The sequence below is a fragment of the Oryctolagus cuniculus genome, chromosome 4, assembly GCF_964237555.1.
Source record: "Oryctolagus cuniculus chromosome 4, mOryCun1.1, whole genome shotgun sequence".
NCBI classification, from domain to species: Eukaryota; Metazoa; Chordata; class Mammalia; order Lagomorpha; family Leporidae; genus Oryctolagus; species Oryctolagus cuniculus.
This window is the reverse complement of record NC_091435.1, coordinates 39,139,649-39,166,765: the sequence shown is the minus strand read 5'-3', so window position 1 is coordinate 39,166,765 and position 27,117 is coordinate 39,139,649. Positions and strand designations below refer to the sequence as shown.

At 36.1% G+C, this 27,117-nt stretch overlaps 1 protein-coding gene across 1 annotated transcript in view; it reads left to right on the top strand.

Annotated features, from left to right (window-relative positions):
* GBE1 (1,4-alpha-glucan branching enzyme 1) overlaps positions 1-27,117 on the top strand; it is a 300,636-nt gene that overhangs the window by 187,743 nt on the left and 85,776 nt on the right. The window contains exons 8-10 of the mRNA XM_017347168.3: positions 17,051-17,166; positions 22,294-22,421; positions 25,278-25,376. Of these exons, the coding sequence (XP_017202657.2) occupies positions 17,051-17,166; positions 22,294-22,421; positions 25,278-25,376 (343 nt within the window). The remainder of the gene's footprint in view (positions 1-17,050; positions 17,167-22,293; positions 22,422-25,277; positions 25,377-27,117) is intronic.

Below are 27,117 nucleotides of genomic sequence, written 5' to 3'. Positions count from 1 at the left end.
ACACTAAAACTTATGGAACATAATAGAGAACCTAGAAGTAAACCCACGTATATGCCTGACTAAGTTTTGACAAAAGTATAAAAGCTCAATGAAGGAAGAATTAACACTTCAGAAAATCATACTGGAACATTTGAACATGGATAGGCAAAATATTGGAACATGGATAGGCCCCAAATGACATAAGTTAATTCAAAATAGATCATGAATTAACATACCAAACGTGAAACTGAAGACCTTTAAAAAAAGAGAGAGAGAAAATCTTCAGTCTGGAGTAATAGGCAAAGTGCTCTTACAGTTGGCACCAAAATACAGTCAGTACCAGGAAAACTTGATATATTAGAATTAATTAAATTTCTGATATAAAGACCTTGTTAAAATGACAAGACAAGCTACAAGCTGAGAAAAAATGATTGTAAAACACATAGCCAATGAAGTCTCAAATCTAAAAAAAAAAAAAAAAAAATAAGAAGTGCAAAGCTCCACAGTAGAAAAAAGAAAACAGTTAGTAAATAGTGAGAAGATATATAGATTGGTAATACGCAGGTGAAAATATATTCAACTGGGGCCAGCATTGTGGACCCGTAGGGTGAAGCTCATGTTGTTGCAGCCATTTCGGGAGTGAATCAGTGGATGGAAGATCTCTTTCTCTCCCTCTGTCTAACCCTCTCTCACTGTCATTTTATCTTTCAAATAAATAAATCTTTTTATACAAGAAAATATATTAACTTTATTAAGGGAATGTAAATAAACCAAAACTATAATAAGATATCACCATATACCTACTCAAGTGTCTTAATTAAAAAAAAAAAATAGTGACTGTGCTGAATGCTGCTGAGTATTTGGGAAGACTGATCATTTCTGGTGGGCGTATAAACTGGAACTTCATCCAAGTCTCCCATGTGAGTGCAGGAGTCCCAACTACATCACTGCCAGTTTAGGGCCAAATACTGCTGTTTTCCCTGAGCATATTAATAGGAAGCTGGATCAAAAATGGAGAAGCCAGTATTTGAACTGGTGCTCATATGGAGTGCCACAATGTGAGTTCAGTCTGTTCATGTATTCTTCTTCTTTTTTTTTTTTTTTTTGAAAGAGAGAGATCTTTCATCCACTGGTTCACTCTCCAGTTGGCCACAACAGCCAAAGCTGTGCCAATCCGAAGCCAGGAGCCAGGAGCTTCCTCCAGGTCTCCCATGTGGGTGCAGGGGCCCAAGGACTTGGGCCATCTTATATTTCTTTCCCAGGTCATAGCAGAAAGCTGGATCGGAAGTGGAGCAGCCAGGACTTGAACAGGCACCCATATGGGATGCTGGCACTGCAGATGTTGGCTTTAGCCGCTATGCCGCAGTGCCACTGCTCATGTATTATTCTATAGTGACAAAATAAAGAAGTGGAGACAGACATTTAGGATAGTGGTGGTGGGAAAATTAGGTATACCTATAAAAGAGTAAGAGTGGAGATCCTTATTGTGATAGCAGTGCATGTGTCTTGATTATATCGTGGCCAGTGTTCTGGCTGTGACATGGTAACCACAGTTTTCTAAATATTTTTATTTTGGATATAGTATAAATAGGATCTCTCCAAGATATCTCTGTATTTCTTTTTGTTAGTAATTTATTTGAAAGGAAGAATTATGAGGAGAGACAGAGAGAGAGAGAAAGGTCTACCATCCATTGATTATGCAAAGTGTGAGATACAGATGGGAGTTCTTGGCTTTGTCGAGGTCTAGTTTGGTGGTTGTAGGTATTTAGGGAGTAAACTAGGGAAAGGAAGGTCTCTCTCTGTGTGTCTCTGTGTCTCTATTTCTGTCACTCTTTCAAATAATAAAAATAGACATTTATAAAAGAAGTCAACCAATAGTGAAATTTTAAAGGTTTTTTTTTTAAAGTCTCAGTATATGTCTGGTCAAAATCTTAAAAAATCATTTAATTTAAATTGGATTCCAAAAGAAGGTCACTAGATTAAATCCCCTGCTGTAGTTAGTGAATGAAGGTTTGTGTTAAAGGAGGGAAAGCAGAGCACTTTTATGCTTTTAACAAGCTAAATTGAGAATTTGTCAGTGCTCACAATCTGGCTCTTCAAAATTATAAAACTGAGCTTGAAAGCACCCTGGTCACCTCTGACCCACTGTGGAACACAGTGGCTGCCACTGAAGAAAAAGTGGTGGGGTGCTCCTCCAATAGAGCCACCTGCAATCACAGGTGTTATCAACTGGCTTTGGTGCTTCAGAGAGCTATTCTGTCTGGTTTCCACCAGTCATTGTGATTACAGCACTTCTAAGGTTGCTGGGCCACATGCGAACTTTTGTCTCTCAAAAGCCACATTAGAAATATATGCCACCCCCAATTTATCAAAATCATCTTTTCTTTCTTGTATTAATAAGATCATAAACCTTCAAAGAGGTCTTTCTTTAGGACATGTTTATGAATTATCAGAAACAAATGCAGGCCTTTTATCTATAAGCATGACAAAATTCTATTTAAAAGAATGCATTTGTCCTCAACTAGATATTTCTCTTTCATCTTTAAAAGAGACACACTTTTTAGTTTAAAACTATGGCCAAAGACTGACTAAGCAGCTGTAAAACAAAGGATTTTTGAAATGACTCATTGGTTAACTTGCTATATCATAGGTTAAGGAATTGTATTTTGGGATGGTAATGGGAGTTGTGGAAATATCAACTACACAATTGCTTTTGCTGGCTTGCTTCTATTACTGTTGCTTTCTGGAAAAAGGCAAAATTTGAACCAGTGTAGCAGACATATAACATGGGACATCTAGATAGTTGGGAAAAGTCTGGTAATTATAAGAAGAGTTGATTCACAAAAGCAATAGTAATTTAGTATCCATTAACTATTATTGTTTGCCATCATCAATTATTATTCCACTAATACTAATATACATTATTTCTTGACATTTCCACTTATGTGTCTATTTCATTCCTAGTTAACATTTATATCCTTATTAATTTTATACTCTTTTTGCTCATTTATCCCTTATGTAACTGGCTATGAATGAATATGAATTACATTTTTCTGTTATTGACAAGTCTGGTGTCAAATGTGAACTATTTGAGACTCTATTCTGAAAAGTTTAAAAGCTTATGGTCTTTAACATCTGCATTCAAACATCCCAGTGTTTTAATTATATCCAAAGGGGTTTTGACCATTAGCAACCAACCTCAGCAGTGAAGTTAATTGTGAAGGTAATTAATAAGTTAAAAGAAGCATTTATGAGCAAGAGATTTTTAGACTGGGGAAGCTTTAGGGGATCTACTCAAGGTCCATGAGCTTCCTGAGATACAACTAAGGCTTTATTACTCTTAGACGAATCAATACACAAAATAACAAGAGAAAACCAAAGCAAAACAAACAAAATGCAGTGGTCTAGGAACAAGAATTAGAAAATATGGTTTGGGGGGCCAGCGCTGTGGTGCGGTAGGTTAATCCTCTGCCTGCAGCGCCGGCATCCCATATGGGCACTGGTTCTAGTCCTGGCTGCTCCTCTTCCAATCCAGCTCTCCGCTATGGCCTGGGAAGGCAGTAGAAGATGTCCCAAGTGCTTGGGCCCCTCCACCTGCATGGGAGACTGGGAAGAAGCTCCTGGCTCCTGGCTTTGGATCAGCACAGCTCTGGCACTTGCAGCCATTTGGGGAGTGAACCAACGGAAGGAAGACCTTTCTGTCTATCCCTCTCATTGCCTGTAACTCTACCTCTCAAATGAATAAATAAAATCTTAAAAAAAAAAAAGAGGAAAAGAAGGTTTGGAAGGTAGACAAACATGTAGGCTGTATTCATAGATGTATTTGCTACATCTGAGGATAAAATCTGACTTGAAAGTTGTTTTACTTTGAGCAATATTTAGGATAGAAAGGTGTCAGATATACCTCGAAAGGTGTCCTGTTCACTTATCTACCCAAATGATTTTGGAAAATTATTTAAGTGATCACTTGTTTCTATTTCCTTGTCTGTAACTAGAGGGTGATAACCCCTTCAAGGATTCAAGACATACCACTCCAAAATATGCCACCTTGGCATGTTTTTGGTTTGAGTTAAAAAAAAAAAAAGGCACTTGAAAAACAGTAGGTGCCGAAAGGGAAGACCGATTCCCCTTTTTCTTCCTAAAAGCAGAATATGAAACTTCCATGTGAGTGCTATCCAATTCTCTATCAGCAGGAATGGGATGAGAGAAGCCTGTACATATAAGCCTTGTTAGAAGTTAACTCTTACCTTGCTTTGGCTTTTATTTCTGTTACTTTTACAAATTCCCCATTCTGTGTTCAACCCAGCATATGCACATTTAGGGTTGGCTTCTATTTGTGTCTTCTTTCCTTATGAAGGCTCTCATTTCACATAAAACTTACATTGTGTAAGTGTGTATGCTTTTTTTTTCCTGTTAATCTGTATTATATCAATTTAATTCTCAGATCCAGCTGGAGACTTTTAAGAAAGCAGAAGTAAAGATTTTGTCTCCTCTATATCCTACCATAAGTGCAATAAAAAATAATTCAGCACGATTATGTAGATAAAGCGTTTGACACATTAGGAATTCTCAGTAAGGGGCAGATTTCTGTTCTTTATCCTGGTGTGCACACTGCCAACAGCTAAAAGAGGGAAAGGAAATCATCTGAAGGAGTTAACAGCTGTATTGGGATTCAGGAAGATACCTCATGTTGCACACTGTTTGGGAGTCAGTGAGGAATGTAGTTGGCAGTATGTACAATGACAGTTCTACATGTCAATGAAATGGCAAGTTATCAAAACTATTCACTAACCTCCACTGAAGGTTGAAAGAAGTTTTGAGAATGTAATGTGGGACGATTTTCCTAAAAGGGAGAAAGATAGAGTTGCCCAAATAAGCAACTCTCGCAAATATCTGATTTAATCATATAATAGCATTCAGAACTTACATTTCTTAAATATAATTCTCCCAAGAAGGCTTTTCAGTGGAAGGAGCATAGTGGGTTGGGACTGGATAGCGTCTCCAGTACTTTCCTTTCATGTATATAACCAGTAGTTATACAGGAGGAGACATGGTGTGTTGGTTGCAGATTCCCTCTATGTGGAGATCAGTAGTGTAACACAGGAAAGTTGGGCACTGATCTAGGAAACACTTCAAGGTTATTATTGTAATTTGCTTATCTTCTATAACTACTATCTGATTTTGTGATTGTTTTTAGCTACAAGAATTAATTTTGGTAAAATTAGCAGATTTGGTTCTGTTGGGTGTTGAGGATTAATACAAAAATAATCACTGATGATCAGGATTGTAGCATTTCTAGCTTAAGACAGAGACTCTTATGTATGATCCCTATTTATCTGTACTTTTTATGTTGCACTACAGTAAACTTTTAAAAATGGTAACAAGCATAAATAAGTAGTAGGAATGATAAAAATTCTAACAAAACAAAATAAAATTTCAGTTTTGAAGTATGTTGTTACAAAAAGTTAACAATTAAGTATTAAATTGCCTAATGCTAATAAATGATGTTGTAAAGTTGACTGGGAGCAATAAGGGATAAATACCATGGTTTCTAAAATGAGCAAGCATTTTGATGTGTAGGATTATATAAACAAAGTAAAATTATGCAAAATAAAGATAAAGCAAATATATTTTAAATAATAATTATAATTAACACAAAATTAATAAAACAGTAGGGTATGTTATCATAAAAATTAACCTCCTTGGGGCCAGCACTGTGGTGTAATGGGCTAAAGCCTCTGCCTGTGGCGGCGGTGTCCTATATGGGCATCGCTTCTAGTCACAGCTGCTCCTCTTTCAATCCAGCTCTCTGTTATGGCCTGGGAAAGCAGTAGAAGATGTTACTTTTACAAATTCCCCATTCCGTGTTCAACCCAGCATATGCGCATTTAGGGTTGGCTTCTTGATTGGGTCCCATAAATGGCCACAAAGGCTGGAGCTGGGCTGATATGAAGCCAGGAGCCAGTAGCTTCCTCAGGGTCTCACATGCAGGTGCAGGTGTCCAAGCACTTGGGCCACTTTCTACTGCTTTTCCAGGCCATATGCAGGGAGCTGGATCAGAAGAGGGGAAGCCAGTAATCCTCCGCATGTGGGGCCGGCATCCCATTTGGGCACCGGGTTCTGGTCCCGGCTACTCCTCTTTCAGTCCAGCTCTCTGCTGTGGCCTGGGAGGGCAGTGGAGGATGGCCCAAGTGCTTGGGCGCCTGCACCCACGTGGGATACCAGGAGGAAGCACCTGGCTCCTGACTTCGGATCAGCGCAACGCCAGCTGTGGAGACCATTTGGGGGGTTTACCAATGGACGGAAGACCTTTGTCTCTCTCATTGTCTAACTCTATCTCAAATAAAAAATAAAATAAAAAAAGGGGGGAAGCCAGGACATGAACCAGTGCTATATGGGGTGCCAGCACTGTAGGCAGAGGCTTAGCCCACTACCCCACGGTGTCAGACTTGAATTTTTAGACAATTGGTCTCCATCAGGACTTTAAAAAAAAAGTTTCTTCTCTTTTCAGTGAAATAATTTAGATGCCTATGAAGCCTAGACATTTATTTCATCCTTTCTGCACTTGATCCTCCAAAATAAAGTGATTAAAATCAGGAAGCATAGTGTAGCACTTGGGTAGGACAATGGACTGAGCGATTAGAATCTTCACTTCTCCTTATGGCTCATTCATTTCATCATTTTCTTTCTTTCTTTTTTTTTTTTTTTTTTTTTTTTGACAGAGTGGACAGTGAGAGAGAGAGACAGAGAGAAAGGTCTTCCTTTGCTGTTGGTTCACCCTCCAATGGCTGCTGCAGCAGGTGCGCTGCAGCCGGCGCACCACTCTGATCCAAAGCCAGGAGCCAGGTGCCTCTCCTGGTCTCCCATGTGGGTGCAGGGCCCAAGGACCTGGGCCATCCTCCACTCCCAGGGCCACGGCAGAGAGTTGGCCTGGAAGAGGGGTAACCGGGATAGAATCTGGCGCCCCGACCGGGACTAGAACCCGGTGTGCAGGCGCCGCAGGCGGAGGATTAGCCTATTGAGCCGTGGCGCCGGCCTCATTTCATCATTTTCAAAGTACTTACTGTGTAGTCACTAAGTGCCAGCACTCAACTAGGTGCTGGGCACAGAAGCAGCAGCAACGAAACCAACATGACACCTGTGTGAGTGTACCTTTAACAGTTATGGAAAATGGAATGAAAAGATGAGTTTATTTTGGTGCAAAACTTTTTCTTTTAAAATCCATGCATGTAAGAGACCTTCAAAAATTCATGTAATATGGCTATTATCAAAAAATTATTTATAGATTTCAAAAAAATTTTGCCCCCAAATAAATGTATCCTTTTTTTCTCATTTTCCATCAGCTTTTTGAAGTACCCATACATTTGTGACGTAGCTTTATTTTGAAGAAGATTGATAATAGATCAATAAAAATATCTGCTACATAATGGTGCAATAAGTGCTACATAGAAAATACAAGCGAAAAATCTAAAAAAAATTATAGAATCACACAAGGAACAGGTGAAATATAAATGAGGTTAATATGGTTCTTGGAGGGACTGAGTTTCTGGAGAAGGGCACTCAGGTCATATTTGAGTAAAATCTGATTGACATGTAAGCTGGGGTCCCACTCACTACTGAGCATTCTAAGCAGAGGTGACAGCTGGAGTGAACTACCTTTGGCTGAGATAAGCTTTTCTCTGCTTCAGGAACAGAAAGTCAGAAAATATTGGACTAGGACCAGGGCATGGTGGACCTTGTAACTAAAAGAGATGGGACTTTGTGTAAAAAGGCAGATTGTTCCACCTGGGTAGGATTTCAACCTCAGTGTAGATCATTATTCTCAACCTGGCCACACACTGTATTAGACACTGATGACAATGTGTAGCACCTGATGGGTGGCTTTGGCAATTCATCTTTTGTCATTATGTATAGAAGAATCCTTAAACATTCCATAGAACTTTAAAAAAAAAAAGTGGCATTGTAAGAAAAGTTTGTTTTTAAAGCATTGGCTAACTTTCCCCTCGTGCCTATGTCCTGATATCCTAGTGAGCATACATTTTGCTTTCCAAGGGTCTGCATCTCTAGCCTTGTAAATGTACATTTTAATTTACTGCATTGCTTTATCTTTTACAACTGTGTCAGACTTCATTTGCTATTGTATAGATCTTTCAGTTGTTGTCAATAGGCAACTATGTAGAGTGGTCAGCAGCTTTGATTCTACAATAAGAAACCTGAGTTCACATTCTGACTACATCACTGGCCGGTTTTTTGTCCAAGTGAAAGTTACTAACTACCACTAGTTAAAGGCGAATTTTAATTGCAGGGGTCAGTAAATTATATAGACAATTATATGTATCTATGGACAGGTATGACTGCTCATTATTAAGAAAGTTTAATTGACATATAGCCAAGTGCATTCCTTTACATATTGTCTAAGACCTCTTTTACTCTATAACATTGGAGTTGAGTCATTGTGACACACAGTGACATAGACTGAGACCACACATGACCAATGAAGCCTAAAATATTAATTTTCAGCCCTGTACTAAACAAAAACTTTGCCTATCCCTATTATAATGTGTACCAGTGAGAGTTTTTGTGGGAATTACATAAACCAATTCACAGAAAGCATTTAGTACAGGATCTGATACTTGATAAGCATTTACTATATATTTAGAATTATTAGAAAATTTAAAATTTATTTTTTACTTACAAATAATCAACTTAAATTGACTATTATTAAAGCACACTATTGTTTATGTGCATTTCCATATATCCTAGGCATTAATGTACCCACACTTGAGAGGTATATTATTTACAATAATCATATTTTAATGACAGCTGCCCATTTTTGCATTGATGACATTACTGAATGTTGGAAGTTCTGTTCTGACCACTAATGAATCTTTAATGTAAATATTATGTATTATGTGTGTGTAGAAGTTCTTGGTTTTATTACTGCAATGTGGGTGAATGGTTAAATTAATCATTGCAGAGCCTTTTGAAAATCTAGGCAGCAATGTGAAAATACAAAATTCATAACTGAAGCAAGCAAAAAAAAAAGCTGATGATTCCTTAAGGATACTGATATTTTTATGGTTTCCTCCTTTTGTTGTCCTCACCAGAGATTTCTGTAACATTTGGGGAAATTTTCAATATTTAATCATAAGCCTTCTTATTCCAATGTAGGCTATACGTACAGGCCAGTCTGGGCTTACTCTCACTAGAAGCTGGACACATTGCCTTTTTTGTTAAAGGGGTATATGTTTGCATGAGTCCTATGGGTGAAAATACTTCTAATAAACATTCATGCATTCATAAGGATCAGTAAAGGATTTTGTGAGTGACTCACTGCTGGTCCATTGTCATCCCCTATACAAACACACACAGACATTTGTACCCAGAGACCTAGACACATTCCTGTAAGTTAGCTTTTCCTAATTTTACTTGAGCAGATAAACAAAGATAATAGTATACATTAAATTGGAGAAAAACAAGACTTGGTCTTTTAGTAAAAGTTTAATTGAAAGCATTTAGCATATGAAGGCATACTATGCTATCGTTCTCTACTTATTTTGTAGGCAATACTTGATTAGACTCATCGATAGTACAATTGGAGATAATTTTAATGTAATATTTATTAATCCAAGTAAAATTTGTACCTAAGGGCTGGCACTTTGGCTTAGTGGGTAAAGTTGCCACCTACAGTGCCAGTATCTCATTTGGGCGCTGGTTTGAGTCCCAGCTGCTCCACTTCCAATCTAGCTCTCTGCTATGGCTGGGAAAGCAGTAGAGGATAGCCCAATTCTTTAGGCCCCTAAACCCATGTGGGAGACCCGGAAGAAGCTTCTGGCTCCTGGCTTCGGATTGTGCTAGCTCCGACTGTTGCAGCCAATTGGAGAGTGAAGCAGCGGATGGAAGATCTCTCTCTCTCTGCCTCTCCTCTCCCTGTGTAACTCTGATTTTCAAATAAATAAATAAATCTTTAAAAAAAATTTGAACTTAAGGGTAAAAAAAATTTTGCTAATCAATATAGATAACTGGGGCTCAGTGGATATAATCTGATTTTAAACACTATGTTAATTTATACAAAATACATTTATACAACCTGAAATCCAGAAAATTAGATGATATTAAAAACCATAAAAGCATAGTTTATAATAACTATTAATAGTTTGAATTTTCTGTTATTAATCATTTTTGTAGTTGAATTAACAGTTTTTCCTAGGAGAGTTTTATGCTGCTCTTTACTTAATTTTATTTCAAATTAATATGTACAGTAGCCTCCATATTAAACTCCATTCCTAAAGCCCTAGATACATTTTATCCAGAAATGATATTGTTATCTGTCATTACATATAAATTATCTCTTTTCAGTCATTTCAAACTTTGAAACAGTTGCAGTTGGCTGACTTTACAAGATAAAATAAAAGCAAAAATATGACACTTTAAATTGATATATCAATCAATTTAGTTTTAATTAAGTTGACTAATATATTCTCTTAAGTTTTGAAAACAATATAGGCAGTTATGTGTTACCTATTTGTCAATGGTGACAATTTACAATAGCTTTTAAAAATATCATTTTATTGAATTTAAGACTATAATTTTTTCTCAACCATCTATACATTTCTCATAAAAGATACAATATTAAAGTACCTTCTTGCCTCAAGGTCAGTCTATTGCTTCAGTTGAAATATACAGATCAAAACGTCCAGTTTTTGCTTACTGGTTTTATGATGTAATCTTTAATAGCTCTTCAACCACAGAGACTGTGGAATAGCTAAGAGGAACATATTTTTCTTTATAAGATTACTATTTAATCACTGTTTAAAAATCACTCCGATTTATTACTGTAATATTAGTAGAATCAGTAACATCCGTATTTTGAAAATCTCAGAGGTTATTTTGTACTGCAAATAAATTGAACATTAGACAAATAGGCTTAGAATATAAAATGTAACTTCATTAAATAAATGTCATAATATCTGATTATACTTGCTTGCCAAGAAAATTTGGCTGCGTTTCATTTTATTATAAAGTTCATTGGCAGAATGTGAAACAATCAACAGTTTTTGACTTTAAGGATATTTCCTAAAACCTTCATATTGCAATTATCAGTGTGACAAAATTTCCCTAATTCTCATTACTTGATTACAAGTTGAATATTTCAAACATCTAAACTACTTAGAATCCTGACTATTTTGATTGCCAGAAATACTTAAACGTGTATGTTATCCATCCATAGATCCAGTTTCTATATTAGACACCTGTGATTTAAACATTTTACTGGCTTATGATTCACTGGAAAGACAGCTGCATTTCATTATGATTTTCTGGATTTCAGGAATTTGGTTTCTGTTTCACAAAAATAAAATGGGAATGAGCTGATCAATAGACTTCAGGCAGTGTTGATGATAGTTTCAGTTCCTAATTTAGCTGCTGATTAATTTTAAGATATAAAGCTAATCGCTGTGTTTCGTACATACACAGTGACCACTGAAGTATGCATTTTCTGGCATTTCCTTCTAAAAGTTAGTATCTAGCTCCTCCAATTGTTCATAAACTAATCTGCCCAATACTCTGTAAGGTCAGGCTTTAAAAATCTTGTGTCAACAGAGTAACCTAAAAATCTAAATCTCGCCTTGTCTGTTGAAATGCACCCGAAATAAAACCATGCTCTTAAATCCCGCTTTATATTTTTATGGGACTCTAATCAACTGGATAGATCAACTGTGTTATGTGCTGTCTGATGACATTTTGAGGTAGAAAAAGTAAATTGCCTATTTTATTGTACCCTTTGCCAGACATTTTCATGCTTTGACTCAGGGCAAGCCATTCAGTTGAGATGATTCAGTTCATTTATTACCAGGGAGCACACTGAGTAATATTTCTAATTCACTCATAGTTTAGAATACATCATAACTCCCCTTCTTCTCAACTCCCTAAAGAATGAAAAATGGAACTTATGAGTGATGAATTTGAAAATTATATGAGGAAAAGTACTATTGAACCTCTTTCAGAAACCTATTTCACTGGTGACATATTCCTTAAGCTATTTCTGGTGTTCTTTTTCAAAGGCAAATCTTAGAGTCCTTCGTGTATGAGATTAACGTGTTCATTGTCCATGTGACTGCTGGGGATAGTGCTCAGAAGAGAGCACCTCACCTGGATGTTTTTACATATTTATACTTTTAATGTGTATATAAGATTCTTCCACTTGGCTTTGAGGTCTGGGTGCCTCTGAGGTAAAATTGACTTGGGAAGAATTGTTTTTTCTCTAGTAACCGATAATAAGTATTTTATAATTATATAATAAAAATCAGGTCCTACCTTAATGCAGAAAAGAATTAACATGGCCTAAGATAGCACAGCTGTCTATAGAAATGCCTGCCTTCAGGATTGGCACACTTGGCTAGTGGCTGCAAACTTAGATTTTCTGAAGATTCTCACTATTCCTGGAACTGATAAAGGCTGCACCTAAATTCTTCTTACAAAGCATGGGGTTATGTGAAACATATGCTTTCGCTCTGGGCATCTTCATTTTGTACTAAGGCAGAAGGTGCCTTGTCATTGGCCTCCAATACAGCCCTGAGAACCGAGACTCTGATGAACATTCCTTGTGGGGAAGACTCATGTTTCTGGAGGAGTTTGGTGTGTCACGTGGGAGTTAGGACACAGGAACACAAGGGGAGTTTCAGAAGTGTGCACGTAGGTTCCTCCTATCTTTGCCCTATGTTATGTTTTTTTTTTTTTTTTTTTTTTTTTTTTTTTTTTTTTTTTTTTTTCCCTTTGCTCAATTTGCTTTATAGCATTTTACTGCAGGAAATCTTAGCCATGAGTACAAGTACATGGTGAGTCCTCTACTAAAGAGAATCACCTAACCTGGAAGTCGCCTTGGGGTTGCCTGGGACAGCTTTCCTCTAGTAATTTAATCTGAGATCAGTATATTTATATGGTAGTTAAATGCATTGTCTACATCAACTTGAGTGTTCACACATGGAAAGAAAATGAAAAAAGAGAGCCACCTCTTAATTCTAATAACATGGTAACACTGCACCTGAGTATTTTGCAGTTTGTGGCCGTGCATGAGGAATGGGTTATTTTATAGACTCAAACATCGCTTTTCCTGGTTCTCTTCCTTAGAAAGTCTCTAAGGCCCTGATTTACTGATATGAATATATTTAATCTATGTTTTTTAAGTTCATTTCACTAGACCACTGAATTTATGAAGAGTGAATCAGTTTGTCTAGATTCATCATGGTAAAGTGATAAGAAACACAAACTTTTAAACCCAGAAATATTGGAACACACTTCATGAATCTGTCTTTCCCCTATTTCTTGCACTGCTCATTCATTTTTTCTTATATACGAAGTCTACTTATATATAAAATATTACTGGCATAAGGCTAAGTATCTTTACCTAACTGTTCCTTATCATGTAATTTTAGAAAATGTATTTAACCAAATAACAAATGTTTCCATTTTGCTTTCTGTTTACTGCTACTTACTTTGAAACTTCCTTAGATTAAAAAAAAATTTCTTAATTTTTTGTTCTTTACTAATTTTGTTACAGATAATTTGCTCTCCTGTAAAATTATATCTTTCTTTTTTTCTGTTTTTCTATGGAAAACATATATCTTGTTTTATTAGTGATTCATAAAGTGTAATAAAATAAATAATTTTGAAAGTATTAGTGATTTAAATTATGCATATCAGTTTTTGTAAGATTTATGTATTTATTTGAAAGGCAGGGAAACAGATTTTTCCATCTGTTGGTTTTATATGTTGAGCATAGTTTTATTACCTCTTTGGTCAAGAAGAGAACAGATTGTAGTAATCAAATAAGTAGCATTTTTATTAATTCTGCATTTAATCAGATATGTGATATTGAGCGATATTTACTTTTAAGTGATCAAATTCATATCATTTCCCTTCTGTTTTTCATTGAATTGTAGTATCATTAGCTCATCACCTATTATCACCCCACACACAAAAAATATGTCTATCTAAAATATATTTAGCCCTTAATATCTGTGATAGAGATTGAAAATTAATGTCCACAGGGCCAATCTGGCAATGTAAATTAAGATCAATATAAGAAAATGTGAAGTTTCAGAGACTGGGAACAGCTAAAAAATATATTATCTAGAAGATTTCAGATTGAAAACTTCAAGATACTTAACAAGCCCAACAAAATAGCAGTGTATGTCAGATAAGGCCTAGGGATAGCTTGTGATTTCTAGTTTACATATTCATGCCTTTAACTATCTACTCAAGACATTTAATATTTTCTGCTAAAATAATCTTTCATTTTACATTTCTTTTTTTTTTTAAGATTTATTTTATTTATTTGAAAGACAGAGTAACAGAGAGAGGTGGAGATGGAGAGAGAGGTCTTCCATCCACCGGTTCACTCCCCAGATGGCCACAATGGCCAGAGCTGCACCCATCCAAAGCCAGGAGCCAGGAGCTTCTTCCATGGGTGCAGGGGCCCAAGGACTTGGGTCATCTTCTATCACCATCCCAGGCCATAGCAGAGAGCTAGATCAGAGGAGGAGCAGCCGGACTAGAACCAGGGCCCATATGGGATGCCAGCCCTTTAGGCCAGGGCATTAACCCACTGGGCCACAGCGCCCGCCCCTCATTTTACATTTTACAACTAAAATAAATATTAGCAGTGGAATAGCTATTTAAAAAAGCATGCATGCCCTTTTAAAAACATTGTTTTTTTTTTTAAAGATTTATTTACTTATTTGAAATTCAGACTTTACACAGCAAGAAGGAGAGGCAGAGAGAGAGAGAGAGGTCTTCCATCCGATGGTTCACTCCCCAGGTGACCACAATGACCAGATCTGTGCCAATCCGAAGCCAGGAGCCAGGAGCTTCTTCCGGGTCTTCCACATGAGAGTAGGTACCCAAGGACTTTGGCCGTCTTCTACTGCTTTCCCAGGCCATAGCAGAGAGCTGGATCAGAAGAGGAACAGCTGGGACTGGAACCCGTGCTCATATGGGATGCTGGCTCTTCAGGCCGGGGCATTAACCCATGGCGCCACAACACTGGCCCCGAAAACATCATTTTCAAAAAGCAAATGATGTGCAACTTTATTGTTGTACTTCTGAAATTCTCATATAGCAATCTTGTCAAAAATATAGATATGCTTATTGATGGGGTTGTATAGGGATTTTGTACTTTCCTTTCAATTTTGTTTTGAACTCAAACCTCCTGTTTAAAAAACCAGTTTATTAATTAAAAAAAAAATTAGTGGCATAGCAAATAAAGCCCCTGCCTGCAGTGCCAGCATCCCATATGGATACCAGTTAGAGTCCCGGCTGCTCTACTTCCAATCTGGCTCTCTGCTGTCCCCTGGAAAGCTATAGAAGATGGCCTAAGTCCTTGGACCCCTGCACCCATGTGGGAGACTTGGTGGAGGTTCCTGGCTCCTGGCTTTGGATCACCCTAGCTCTGGCTGTTGTAGCCAGTTGCGGAGTGAACCAGTGGATGGAACTCTCTCTCTCTTTCTCTCTCTCTCTCTCTCTCTCTGCCTCTCCTTCTCTCTCTGTGTAACTCTTTCAAATAAACAAATCTTTTAAAAAGACTTTAAAGAAAAAATAATTAAAAGTTCCTATATAAAATAAAATAATTTTGGTCTTATATTGTTATATAATGCCTTTTGTTTTCATTTCTTTTCATTAAACAGTATTTTTCCCTTTAAACTGTAAATGAACAAGCATTAGTGAAAATACAAGGACATTCTGCCTTCATCCTAGCTTAGCTAAACATCCAGAATTGCTCGGCTCCCTTACATATCTACTAGATTGGTTAGATTTCAGGATTTTTTTTTTTCTGTCTTACTTTAGTTTTCAATGAGTTTCCAAAACTCAAAAGTAGCTTATTTTAACTTATTTAAAGCAGTTAATTACAACAACACTTATTCCCCAAAGTTTAGATTTACAATTCTGGAATTGATTGTGATAACTTAATCTCCACTTATGTCAGATTGCTCTGTAATATATGGAAGGATGAAAAAGTACATAAATTTCAGCTGAGTTGAAGATTTGTGTACACTATTACAGCTTTGTCATTAAACTAAATGAGGTATTAAAGTCTTAAAACCAAAGTTATAATAAGATAGAGAACTCAACCATAGCTATATGACTAAAGAAAATACTAATTGATGATGCCCTCTTTTCAGCTGTCCAAAATAGAGTTGCTTCGTGTGGTGTTTTTAATTGAGTTATGTAGTTCTTTGTTTTCCATCTATTTTTATGGATGTAAAATTTGTCTGACTTTCTTCCTTATTAAATATGGTTTTTAGTAATCAAGTCTTGGTTTTTTTTACAGCTATAAAACAATAATCTAGTAAATGTAATATTGCTTACCATGTGGTTGACTTTGAAAAATTGTTTTCATCATTTACTTTTTATTCTAAATTTTGTCTGTTTGAAATGGTGGCCCAAGGAGATATTTTAAGCAAACAATCTGAAGTATTCTTTCTCCTGATTATGAAAATATATTTTAAGAAATGGAGAAAAATTCAAAGTATTTTTTTATTTGAAAGGTAGAAAGAGAGAAACAGAGAGAACAACATGCTCTCATTTACTGCTTAGCTCCCCAAATGCCTGCAACAGCTTGGGCCGGACCAGACTGGAGCCAGGATCCAGGAACTCACATGGGTGGTACTTGAGGTTCCACTATCGCCTCCCAGGACACACAATATCAGGAAAGTGGAATTGGGGATGGACCTCCCCCAACACAGCCTTTTGGAGTACTGTTATGTAATAGTCACTGTTTTAGTTGTTGGGAACACAGCATTGTACAAAACAGAGTCCATGTTCCTGAGGTCTTAGACATTTTTCTCTCAGTTTTATTAAATATTAAGTGGTTTTGTGGTTAATAACTTTGTTTTAGAGAGAGATTCATCAAACAAATGCCATATTTGTTAGTAATTTTCCAGTTTTGTTATATTTGTTGAACATTTGGATTCTTAACGTAGCGATGCAGAATTTAATTAACACACAAGAAGGATGTATAACAATGAAAACTTTTGCATTGCATATTTGCATTCATATTTCTTTAATCATTTAGCTGGGAAGTTTTAAGATTTCTTCTGTCAAATATAAGATGGTGGTTGGAAGAATATTGCTTTGATGGATTTCGTTTTGATGGTGTTACATCCATGCTGTATCATGACCACGGTGTGGGTAAGTAGCCTGATATATTACAACGATACTGAAGTCTGGATTGCATTAAATATATTTTTTTAACCAAAGGATTAAGACCAGATTTTAGGTTCAGTTACAGAGGGTACAATGACCATTATTGGTAGTTTGATTTTTATTAGTTTATTGTACAGATCTTCTCTGTGGTCACTTTTGATCCTTTTTTGTCAAGAGGTAGAATATAAGTACATTTTGTAAGTAAATACAATATGATTTCCTTTGAAGCGAATTTAAAAACAGTATTTACTTAATTGAAATTCAGCATTAGGGAGAGAGAGAGAGATATCTTCCATATGTTGGTTCATTCTCCAGATGGCTGTAATGACCAGGACTGGGCCAAGCTGAAGCCAAAAGTCAGGTGCTCCATCCAAGTTTCCCATGTCAGTGGCAGGGATCCAAACACTTGAACCATCTTCCGCTGCTTTCCCTGGGCTGTTATCAGGGAGCTGGATCAAAAGTGGAGCAGCCAGGACAGGAAGCATTGCCTATATGTGATACCAGTGTCACATACAGTGGCCTTACTTGCTATGCTACAATGTTAGTCCCTAAAGTATAACATCTTTTTTTTTTATTTTTTAAAAGATGTATTTATTTACTTGTGGGACAGAGTTACACACTGAGAGAGGTCTTTCAGCCACTGGTTCATTCCCCACATGGCAGCAGTGACCGGAGCTGGGCTGATCTGAAGCCAGGAGCCAGGAGCCTCTTCCCAGATCTCTCTTGTGAATGCAGGGGCCCAAGTGCTTGGGCCATCTTCCACTGATTTCCCAGACCATTAGTAGGGAGCTGGATGGGAAGTGGAGCAGCCAGGACTTGAACTGGTACCCATAGGGGATGCTGGCAGCTCAGGCAGAGGCTAAATTTACTATACCACAGTGATGGCCTCAAAGTGTAACTTCTTAACAACATGCTGTCCTTAATATGTAGCTCTCTTTTAAGTTTTTTAAAAAGCCGTTTATTGCAATACCCTTGGGATATGAACATGGCAGTATTCATTTACAATAAAAAATAAATATAAAAGGTAATAAACAAAAATGTTTGCATAGGCTACTTGCATATTACATATTGAAGAAAGTATTTAATTTTAAAGAGTTTTTATATTTTTTCTCAGTTAAAATTAAGTTGCAAATTAATACGTAACTGAACTACATTGGTCAGATTTTCAGTTTATGAGTTGGACAAAGATGTGGGATCATAGACTCCTAATTCCTCAGCAGATAAAATGAGATCAATTGCCATTATTTATTCTTTGCCATTATTTTTAATGCCCCAAGATTCATCAGCAAAAAACCAAAAAATTTTAAAAGGAGGGGGGACTTTAGATTATAAATTTTGAAAATTGGCACATGGAAAGAAGCTAAAGATTAAAATTGTACTGCCACTTACTCTTTTACTTTTCATTCTAAATGTATTTTATTATATTTGAAAGGCAGATGGGGACCCCTAGGGTCCCCCCTTCTCCATCTGCCTTTCAAAGAATATTTCGCACCTGCTGGTTCACTATCCAGATGCCTGCAACAGCTGGGACTATGCCTACTGAAGTTGTCATGAGCATATTTTTTAACCTATGTCTCCCATGTGGGTGGCAGGGACCCATCTGCTTAAGGCATCATTTACTGCCTCCTCCCGCTCCCTGGGTACATGTCAGCACAAAGCTGGAATTGGGAGTGGAGCTGGACCTTGCACGCAGGTATTCCGTTATGGAATGTGTGTGTCCCGGCACTGTCTTACCCATGGTGCCAAACTTCCACCACCCCTACTTACCCTTCACCATGATGCTGCCTCCATGAAATGTTTGTAGGACAGAAGTTAATCTGTACAACCTAGCAGGTTGTACCATCCAGTTTGGGGAGGAGCTGACATAGACTATAGGAAAGTAAGTGCGGCAAATGTCAAGAAGGATCCCCTCCTGGATTGCAATACCAGTGTGCCCTGAAGAAATTCTCTCTGCTGAGGCGGGGGTATATTTCTGAGTGCTGAGGTGCTGGTGAGATGTACTAAGTTTTTGAATATAAGGTTGTCTTTTCATAGATAAAAAAGACTAAGAACTGGTTGAAAATAAAAAGAATTACTCAGCATGCTTTTCACTCTTAAAATGAAGGAGAAAAATATCCAAAGCAATACAGCAAAAGAGCATGTAGTTTACCTGAAAAATTAAGATAAAATAGTTAACATCAAGATACAGAGTGTTTAATTTGTTAAGTCAGCAATGAAGATAAATTCAACATGGAATTTCTAGAAAGGAAAAGAGATTTTGTTTTGTTTTGTTTTGTTTTTAGCTGTGCGACTAAAATTTTTGGCTGTATTCATATTCCATTGCCAGAAACAATGTCTACAAAATTCTTAGGGAAACAAAATTTAACTCAAGAATTTGATCATGGGTCTGCATTGTGGACCAGTGGGTTAAGCCACCTATCACAACATTGGAATCCCATATCAGAGTGCTGATTCAAGTTCTAGCTGCTTTCCTTCTGATCCAGCTTCCTGCTGATATTCCTAGGAAAACATTAGAAGATGGCTCAAATACTTGAGTCCATCCACTCTGATGGAACTCCTGAATCTGTCTTTGGCCTGGCCCAGCTCTGGTCATTGCAATCATTTGGAGAGTGAACTAGCTGAAAGAAGATCTCTTTCTCTCTCTCTCTGTTTCACTCTGCCTTTCAAATAAATAAAATAAATATTAAAAAAAAATAAAATACACAGTTATTCTTAAGTGTTGAAATGTAACTGAAATGTGATCCCTGTTAAACATAAGAGTAGGAATAAGAGAGGGAAGAGATATATAATTTGGGACATGCTCAAGCTGACTTGCCCCAAATGGTAGAGTTAGAAACATACCAGGGGACTCCAATTTAATCCCATCAAGGTGGCATGTACCAATGCCATCTCACTAGTCCAAGTGATCAATTTCAGTTCACAATTGATCATAATGAAAGGACTAAGAGTCAAAGGGAGCACATAAGCAAGTCTAGTACCTGCTAACACTAACCGATAGAATAAATAAAGGGGAGAGTGATCCAACATGGGAAGTGAGATACTCAGCAGACTCATAGAATGGCAGATGTCCTAAATAGCACTCTGGCCTCAGAATCAGCCCTAAAGGCATTCGGATCTGGCTGAAAAGCCCATGAGAGTATTTCAGGCATGGAAAGCCAAGACACTCTGGCAAAAGATCTCTGTGAGTGAGATCTCAGTGGAAAGAACAGGTCTTCAAAGAAGGAGGTACCTTTCTCTGAAGGGAGGAGAGAACCTCCACTTTGACTATGACCTTGTCTAAACAAGATAAGAGTCGGAGAACTCAAGGGGCTTCCATAGCCTTGGAAACTCATGACTGGAGCATAGGGGGATTGCTGATGCCATAGACAGGAGTGTCAATTGGTAAAGTCAACAACAGGAGTCACTGTGCACTTACTCCTCATGTAGGATCTCTGTCCTTAATGTGCTGTGCATTGAGATTTAATGCTATAACGAGTACTCAAACAATATATTTCACTTTGTGTTTCTATGGGGGTGCAAACTGTTGAAATCTTTACTTAATGCATACTAAACTGATCCTCTGTAAAAAAAAAAAAAAAAGAAAAGAAAAGAAAAGAAAAGAAAAGAAAAGAAAAGAAACTATCAACTCCCAACTTGACTCTCACTGGGATTAAACATGACAATAGGTCTGATCTGATTTCATCATCATTAAAAAAAAATCATCTATTATTTTTCACTTTATGTTTCTGTGTGGGAGCAAACTGTTGAAATCCTTACTTAATGTATACTAAGCTGATCTTCTGTATATTAAGATAATCGAAAATGAATCTTGATGTGAATGGAAGGGGAGAGGGAGTGGGAAAGGGGAGGGTTGTGGGTGGGAGGGACGGTATGGGGGGGAAGCCATAGTAATCCATTATTCGTACTTTGGAAACTTATATTCATTAAATAAAAGTTAAAAAAAAATAATCATTAAATAGTAGTTTCCAGGGGTTGGACAGGGTGAATTGAGGGTGGAGGGGCAGGAAACAGAAAAATTTTGTTCAAAATACATAAACTTTCAGTTATAAGATAATAAATTCTGGAAATCTTACATTCACTAAACAAGGAAGTATCACTAATGATATTTAATGAGAGCAGATTAAAAAGTCTGCATCCTACCCACCCTGCCCCAACACATATACACACAAAATGGTGTGGTGGTGATGGGTACGTTAACCTAATTTGACAAGTAATCAATATACAGTGTATAAATGTATCAAGTCATCACCTTGTATAACTTGCATAGATACAGTTTTTATCATATTTTTAAAAAATGAATGATGATATCAAAAACAAGATAAAGAAATCCAATAATTGAATTTCTATTGAGATGTAAACATGAAAGAACTTGAGGACTGAGACTCCCATAATCATATTTGGAACTATAGCTCACTGATTAAACCCAGCAAACGGGGAAAAAAAAAAAACAATTAAATACAAAAGGACTTAGGTTGAGGGAAGAAGGGGCCAAAAGACTGTTGATGTGTACCAGTTGACTTCATCACAAAAATAAGAGTAGACTACTGAATGAATAATAAACAAATTGGAAGTATAACACCAATAAATGAAACATAAATATAAACAGCCAAAATAAGGAGGTAGGAGAAGAGGTGGAAGGGATTTGATTAAAATCTCCCTGTTTTTTATAAATTGAAGCACATATGTAAGATAGTATAAACATTATATCAGGACTTTTTGTGGTATTTTTCATTTATTCTTTAACTCAAAGGGATCAAAAGAATCTAACATTAGCATCTTCTTGATATAACCGAAAATATATTGAAAATTTTAAAATCAGAATGAATTGCTTTCAGTACCAGTTTACTTTTCTACTGAAAATTTTAGTTAGAATTTAATCTTTAATATTTCTTTGTTAACAATGGATTTGCAAGGCTGTCTGAACCCTGAATAGTGACAAGGATTACTCTTAGAAGTTAAATAACATTTTTGCTGATAATAACATTATCATCACACATACTTTGCTGCCATAACAAAATTCACAGAAGCAAAACTAATTGATGGGTGGGTATGTTTGGGCAGAATTAAGAACTTTTAAGTTAACAAAATATGTCTGTATTTTCTGTTCTTTAGGTAAGAGCTTTTCAGGTGATTACAGTGAATATTTTGGACTACATGTGGATGAAGATGCCCTGGTTTATCTCATGTTGGCCAATCACTTGGTTCATACACTGTATCCAGATTCCATAACGATAGCTGAGGTAAAACCATAATGATCACTTACCCTCTGACTTCCATTAATTTGGAACATTCTCTCAGCATATAATATTTGAATAATTAATCTCATGTTGTTAATAATTGCATCAATGAAGTTGCACCCTGACTGTAGTGCAGGTATCTTGTTTGGGTGGCACATTATTTAGAATTCACTGTTTTCCTATTAGGAGATAATGTATACTAATTACTTGTCACCATTCTATTGTTAAAAGGAAAATGCCAGTGGTTGCAAAGTAAAATATCCTAATCAGTGGACAGGTTCTTCTGCCAGAGACCTTCAGCAGAGATCAGAATTGAATATTAATAAGTGGCTATCTATTTATTAATTTTTCCTTGTGACTTAATCATTTGGGATGGCATGGGATGATGCCTGCGAGCTCCTTTGAAGCCTGTCTTGTTATGATGCGATTACCTTTCTTGTTTACGTTATTGCTCGCGGATTGCCAAATGTTCGCTACTTATTTATGATTACTGAAGGTTCATGATTAACTGTCCCAAAGCTACACGGTAATGATATAATTTGGTACATGCATAATTGACAATTCCCCTCTTGGTGATAAATGTGATAAATTAAGAAGTTTGTTAAATGCTTATGCTAATTTAGATTTAGTACTTGCATCCTCTTGGTTTCTGAATCCTCTAACTAGGAAATATTATTAAATTGAATTAAGGACATTAAAACTATTCTATCCAAAGTATAGTGGTTGGCAAATGAAAGTAGGCAGGCTGTTGTCAAAAATTTAAAATTAAAGTATATTTTCAGATTGTTGGCATTTAGTTTATTGAAATGAAATGCAGTGGTTAGAATACTTCCTGTGATATTATTTGTATTGCCACTTTTACAAACATCATTTCTAAAAACGAAGTTCCTCCAAGTAAGTGGTATGATTTCACTGGTTACCTTTGTATACAGAAGAGCAGTTGTACTGTCTTCTGGTGTTTTATCTTCTAAGTGTCTTCGGGGAGCAGAGCAGTGATCTTAAATACCTGCAATAAGTCCTTATGTAGAATTAAAATACAAATAAAAGACCATAATGCAAGATAAGTACTTACTATTATTTTGCACTCTCTACTAAACCAACATGTGATCATAGCACACAATTCTTGCTAATAACTGGACTAGTAGTACTTTGTGTGCTGAGTCTATTTCAACATTAGTCAAAAATGTTAGACTTTCATTTTGTCTTTTATATATTTTAATTTTATCTGTCAAACATAAAAAGTAATTATTTTGTCAGCTATATTTTTGGCAGTCTGGAGCAGAAATGTTACATATGGCAAATTACAATAAACAATTAATGAAAACACAAATCAAAAATGGGTACTAAAGAAAAAGAAGCAATTATTTAATACATGAAATGTAAAACTCTTACATTGATCTTGGCATTCATTTCAAGTAAAATAGTTTCATCATCTAGGGAACTCTTGTCTGATTTTTGATGTTTTTACCAATGAAACTTGGAGAACTTAGCCTACTTTATATTACTTGGTTTTAGGGTTTTTTTTAAAACAAGATGTGTCTCCAATTTATTCTACTAAAATTGAAAACTACTTCAATTTCAATACATCACTTTTCTGTCTAGTGGGAGCACCTTCAAAATGGGGAATTGATCCTCATGAACATTTTTTTCTTTTTAAGAAGTGGCATGTGGTATGATGAATAAGTAATATTTTATGTAAAGTCCTATAGTAGCAATATAAATATATTTTAATGAAAATTACAAATTTAAAACATTTTTCTAGAATATGTACACCATTCTATATAATTAGATTTGCTATGTTAATTAAAAGCATTTTTAATTGCAATTTCTCCCCTTGGAAGTCTGTCCTGAGTACTCATTACCTATTAACAAACTAGAACTATTTTATTTTCATTTAAAACACATGTAGGCATTTTCTTTTTTTTTTTCTTTTTTAATTTTTTTATTTTTTAAATTTTTTGACAGGCAGAGTGGACAGTACTACTGTGCTCTTCTAGATTCTTGGGATGTGTCAGTAAATAACAGCAACAACACCACAAGAGCCTTCTTTCATGAATCTTACATTCTAGTAGGGAGTGGGAAAGCAGATAATAGAATAGTAAATTACATAGTAAATGCTTAATGTGCAACTGATTGAATTGAATATTTAGCTGAGGAATTTGAATTTTTGATTATTGACCCCAGAAAGTTATTGAAGGACAGTGATGGAGTAGAGCGTCTCATGATGTGGTACCTTAGCAGCAGTTAGTATGAAGAGAAAGTAGGGATGGCATTCCCATTTGGTAACAGATGCGGCACATAGTAATGAAGACATTCATTTGAATGATATTGCAAAGTTAAAATTGATAGTACTTTGTTCCTGTCTTTTTCTTTACTATAGCTGCTGTTTATTTAATTTGTTATCTATTGTTAAGGTACTGTCTTTACTTTCCACTTCCTCAGAAGTGAGTGCTCAGGAATACCTTCCCAGAGTATATTTGGAAAGAACAATAGCAGATAATGGTTCACATGCATTTTTGTGGTCGGTAAAACAATACTAATAATAAATTTTGCAGTAGTTAAAGGCTAAGTTAAAAGTATGTTTTAACAATAATAGTTTTGCTATTTTCTCGAGAAGAGAAATAAATAGCCTTATAAGATCAAAGTTGGCCTGGAGGTGAAAACGTTAAGCAAACATTTTACTGTGAAATGTGATTTGCTATCACAATTTAATCCACTTTTGTAGTTATATCATCAAAATACGCTAGAGATATACATCCCTGTTTATTTGAATTTATGGGTTTGGCCTTTCCTGTCAGAAGAAAGAATACTAAAGGTTTGGCCAATATGAACTTTCAACTGTGGTGTATTTTGTTTTAGGATGTATCAGGAATGCCAGCTCTGTGTTCTCCAATTTTGCAAGGAGGAGGTGGTTTTGACTATCGATTAGCTATGGCAATTCCAGATAAATGGATCCAGGTAAGATTCTGTGTGAAAATTGACTCCCCCAACACACACTGTGGATATTACACTGTTCTATTTATTCTGTAGTTTAATTTCTAGTTAGAATCATTAGTTACAGAAATTATAATCTTCCATGAGTATGTCAATTCTTTGCTTTTTTGTAAGGTACTTCTCAAAATGTAAAAGTTCTAATTTAAAAATATTCACATTTATATTAGGCAAAAGGAAAATATGATTAATAGAATGTTATCCAAATAAATGGAATTTCACATTAAAATGCAACTTCAGTGCCGTATGTTTAAAATACATTAAACTTCATCAGAGTATCCATTTCTGCCAGCAAATCATCAATTAATGTAGAAGTCACTGTGTAATTCTGAGTACTTACTTCATAGTATGGGCCTTTCTCAACAAATTTGCATTCCTCAACTCATTCCTTCAGCACTTAAAAAGTCCTTAGCCAGGCCTTAGGAATGAGTAATTGTACATGCTACTTTGCTCATCATTTCTCAATACATTTTTATTAAATTTAACAGCAGTTCAAATAGTTTAGATTATATATTTTTACATTTAATGTTTGCCTAAAGGACTAAACCTATTATAAAGACTTCACTTTAATATGGAATATCTTTTAGTGGTCATATCTGTAATCATGGGCTCAATATGTGTAAGGAGTCAGATAGATAATGACAGCCTGCTGATGAGCCAGCTAGTGTAGACATGAACTAGTCCCATCAGATCACAGTGGAAGGAGAACTTAAGCCATAGCACCTACTCTGAAAGAACCGATTATCATAATCATTTCTAAGCCATCTTTCCTGTGTCTTCGTGCAATTAGTGCTGTGCACAGCTGTGACCAACATGACCTCTGCTCTCCCATTCATAAGGATTCCTTAAACATTATCATGTCCAAACCTAGCATTTTGCAACTACTATTAGATTTAGCAATCAAGCACACAGGCAAAAAGTGTTCTATCTAATACATGGAAAGGTAGTCTTGGTTTTGTTTGTTTAAATGCTGCAGTCTTCAAGTTTCTCACCTTGGTAAAAGGTTATCAGACCCCATCTCTTACTGTTCCTAATATTTCATTGAGACTTTTTCTCAACCTCACAAATGCCAAATTTTAGGGTTTTTCATCTCTTGCTGAAAAGATGTCACCATTTTTTGTACAGATTCAAAAATATTTTAAATTGTAACCTAGACTTATTTTCCAGTCAGTCATAACTCACAGTGGGATATTTTCTTTTCTGAGTAATGGTGGCAGTTTTTTTTTTTTTAATCCTTAAATTTAACCGAATGAGTAACTTAGTACTTTGTGTATTTAAGGTACTGTACTAGGCAGTGCATCATAGAAATGAAAAATGATATTGTCCTTTGTTTATAATATGATCATCATATCTTCTTATATTTTTATTGCCCTAAAGTCAGATCCCATCTATACCTTATGTAGTTATTTTAAAATGTTTCTACATTACTGAAGTGGGAACCTTAGTTAATAAAATAAGAGAGTTTAAAATAATATTTTAAAGAAAAACTGAGGGGGCTGGTCGTGTGGCTGAGCCAGGTAAGCCACCACTTGTGCTGATGCTTGCATCTCATATCAGAATGCCAGTTTGAGTTCAAGCTTCCCCATGCTGCTCCGTTTCTCATTCAGTTCCTGCTAATGTGTCTAAGAAGGCAATGGATGGTGGCCCAACTGCTTGAGCCCCTGTAACTCTGTGGGAGATCTGGATGGGGTTCTAGGCTCCTGGCTTC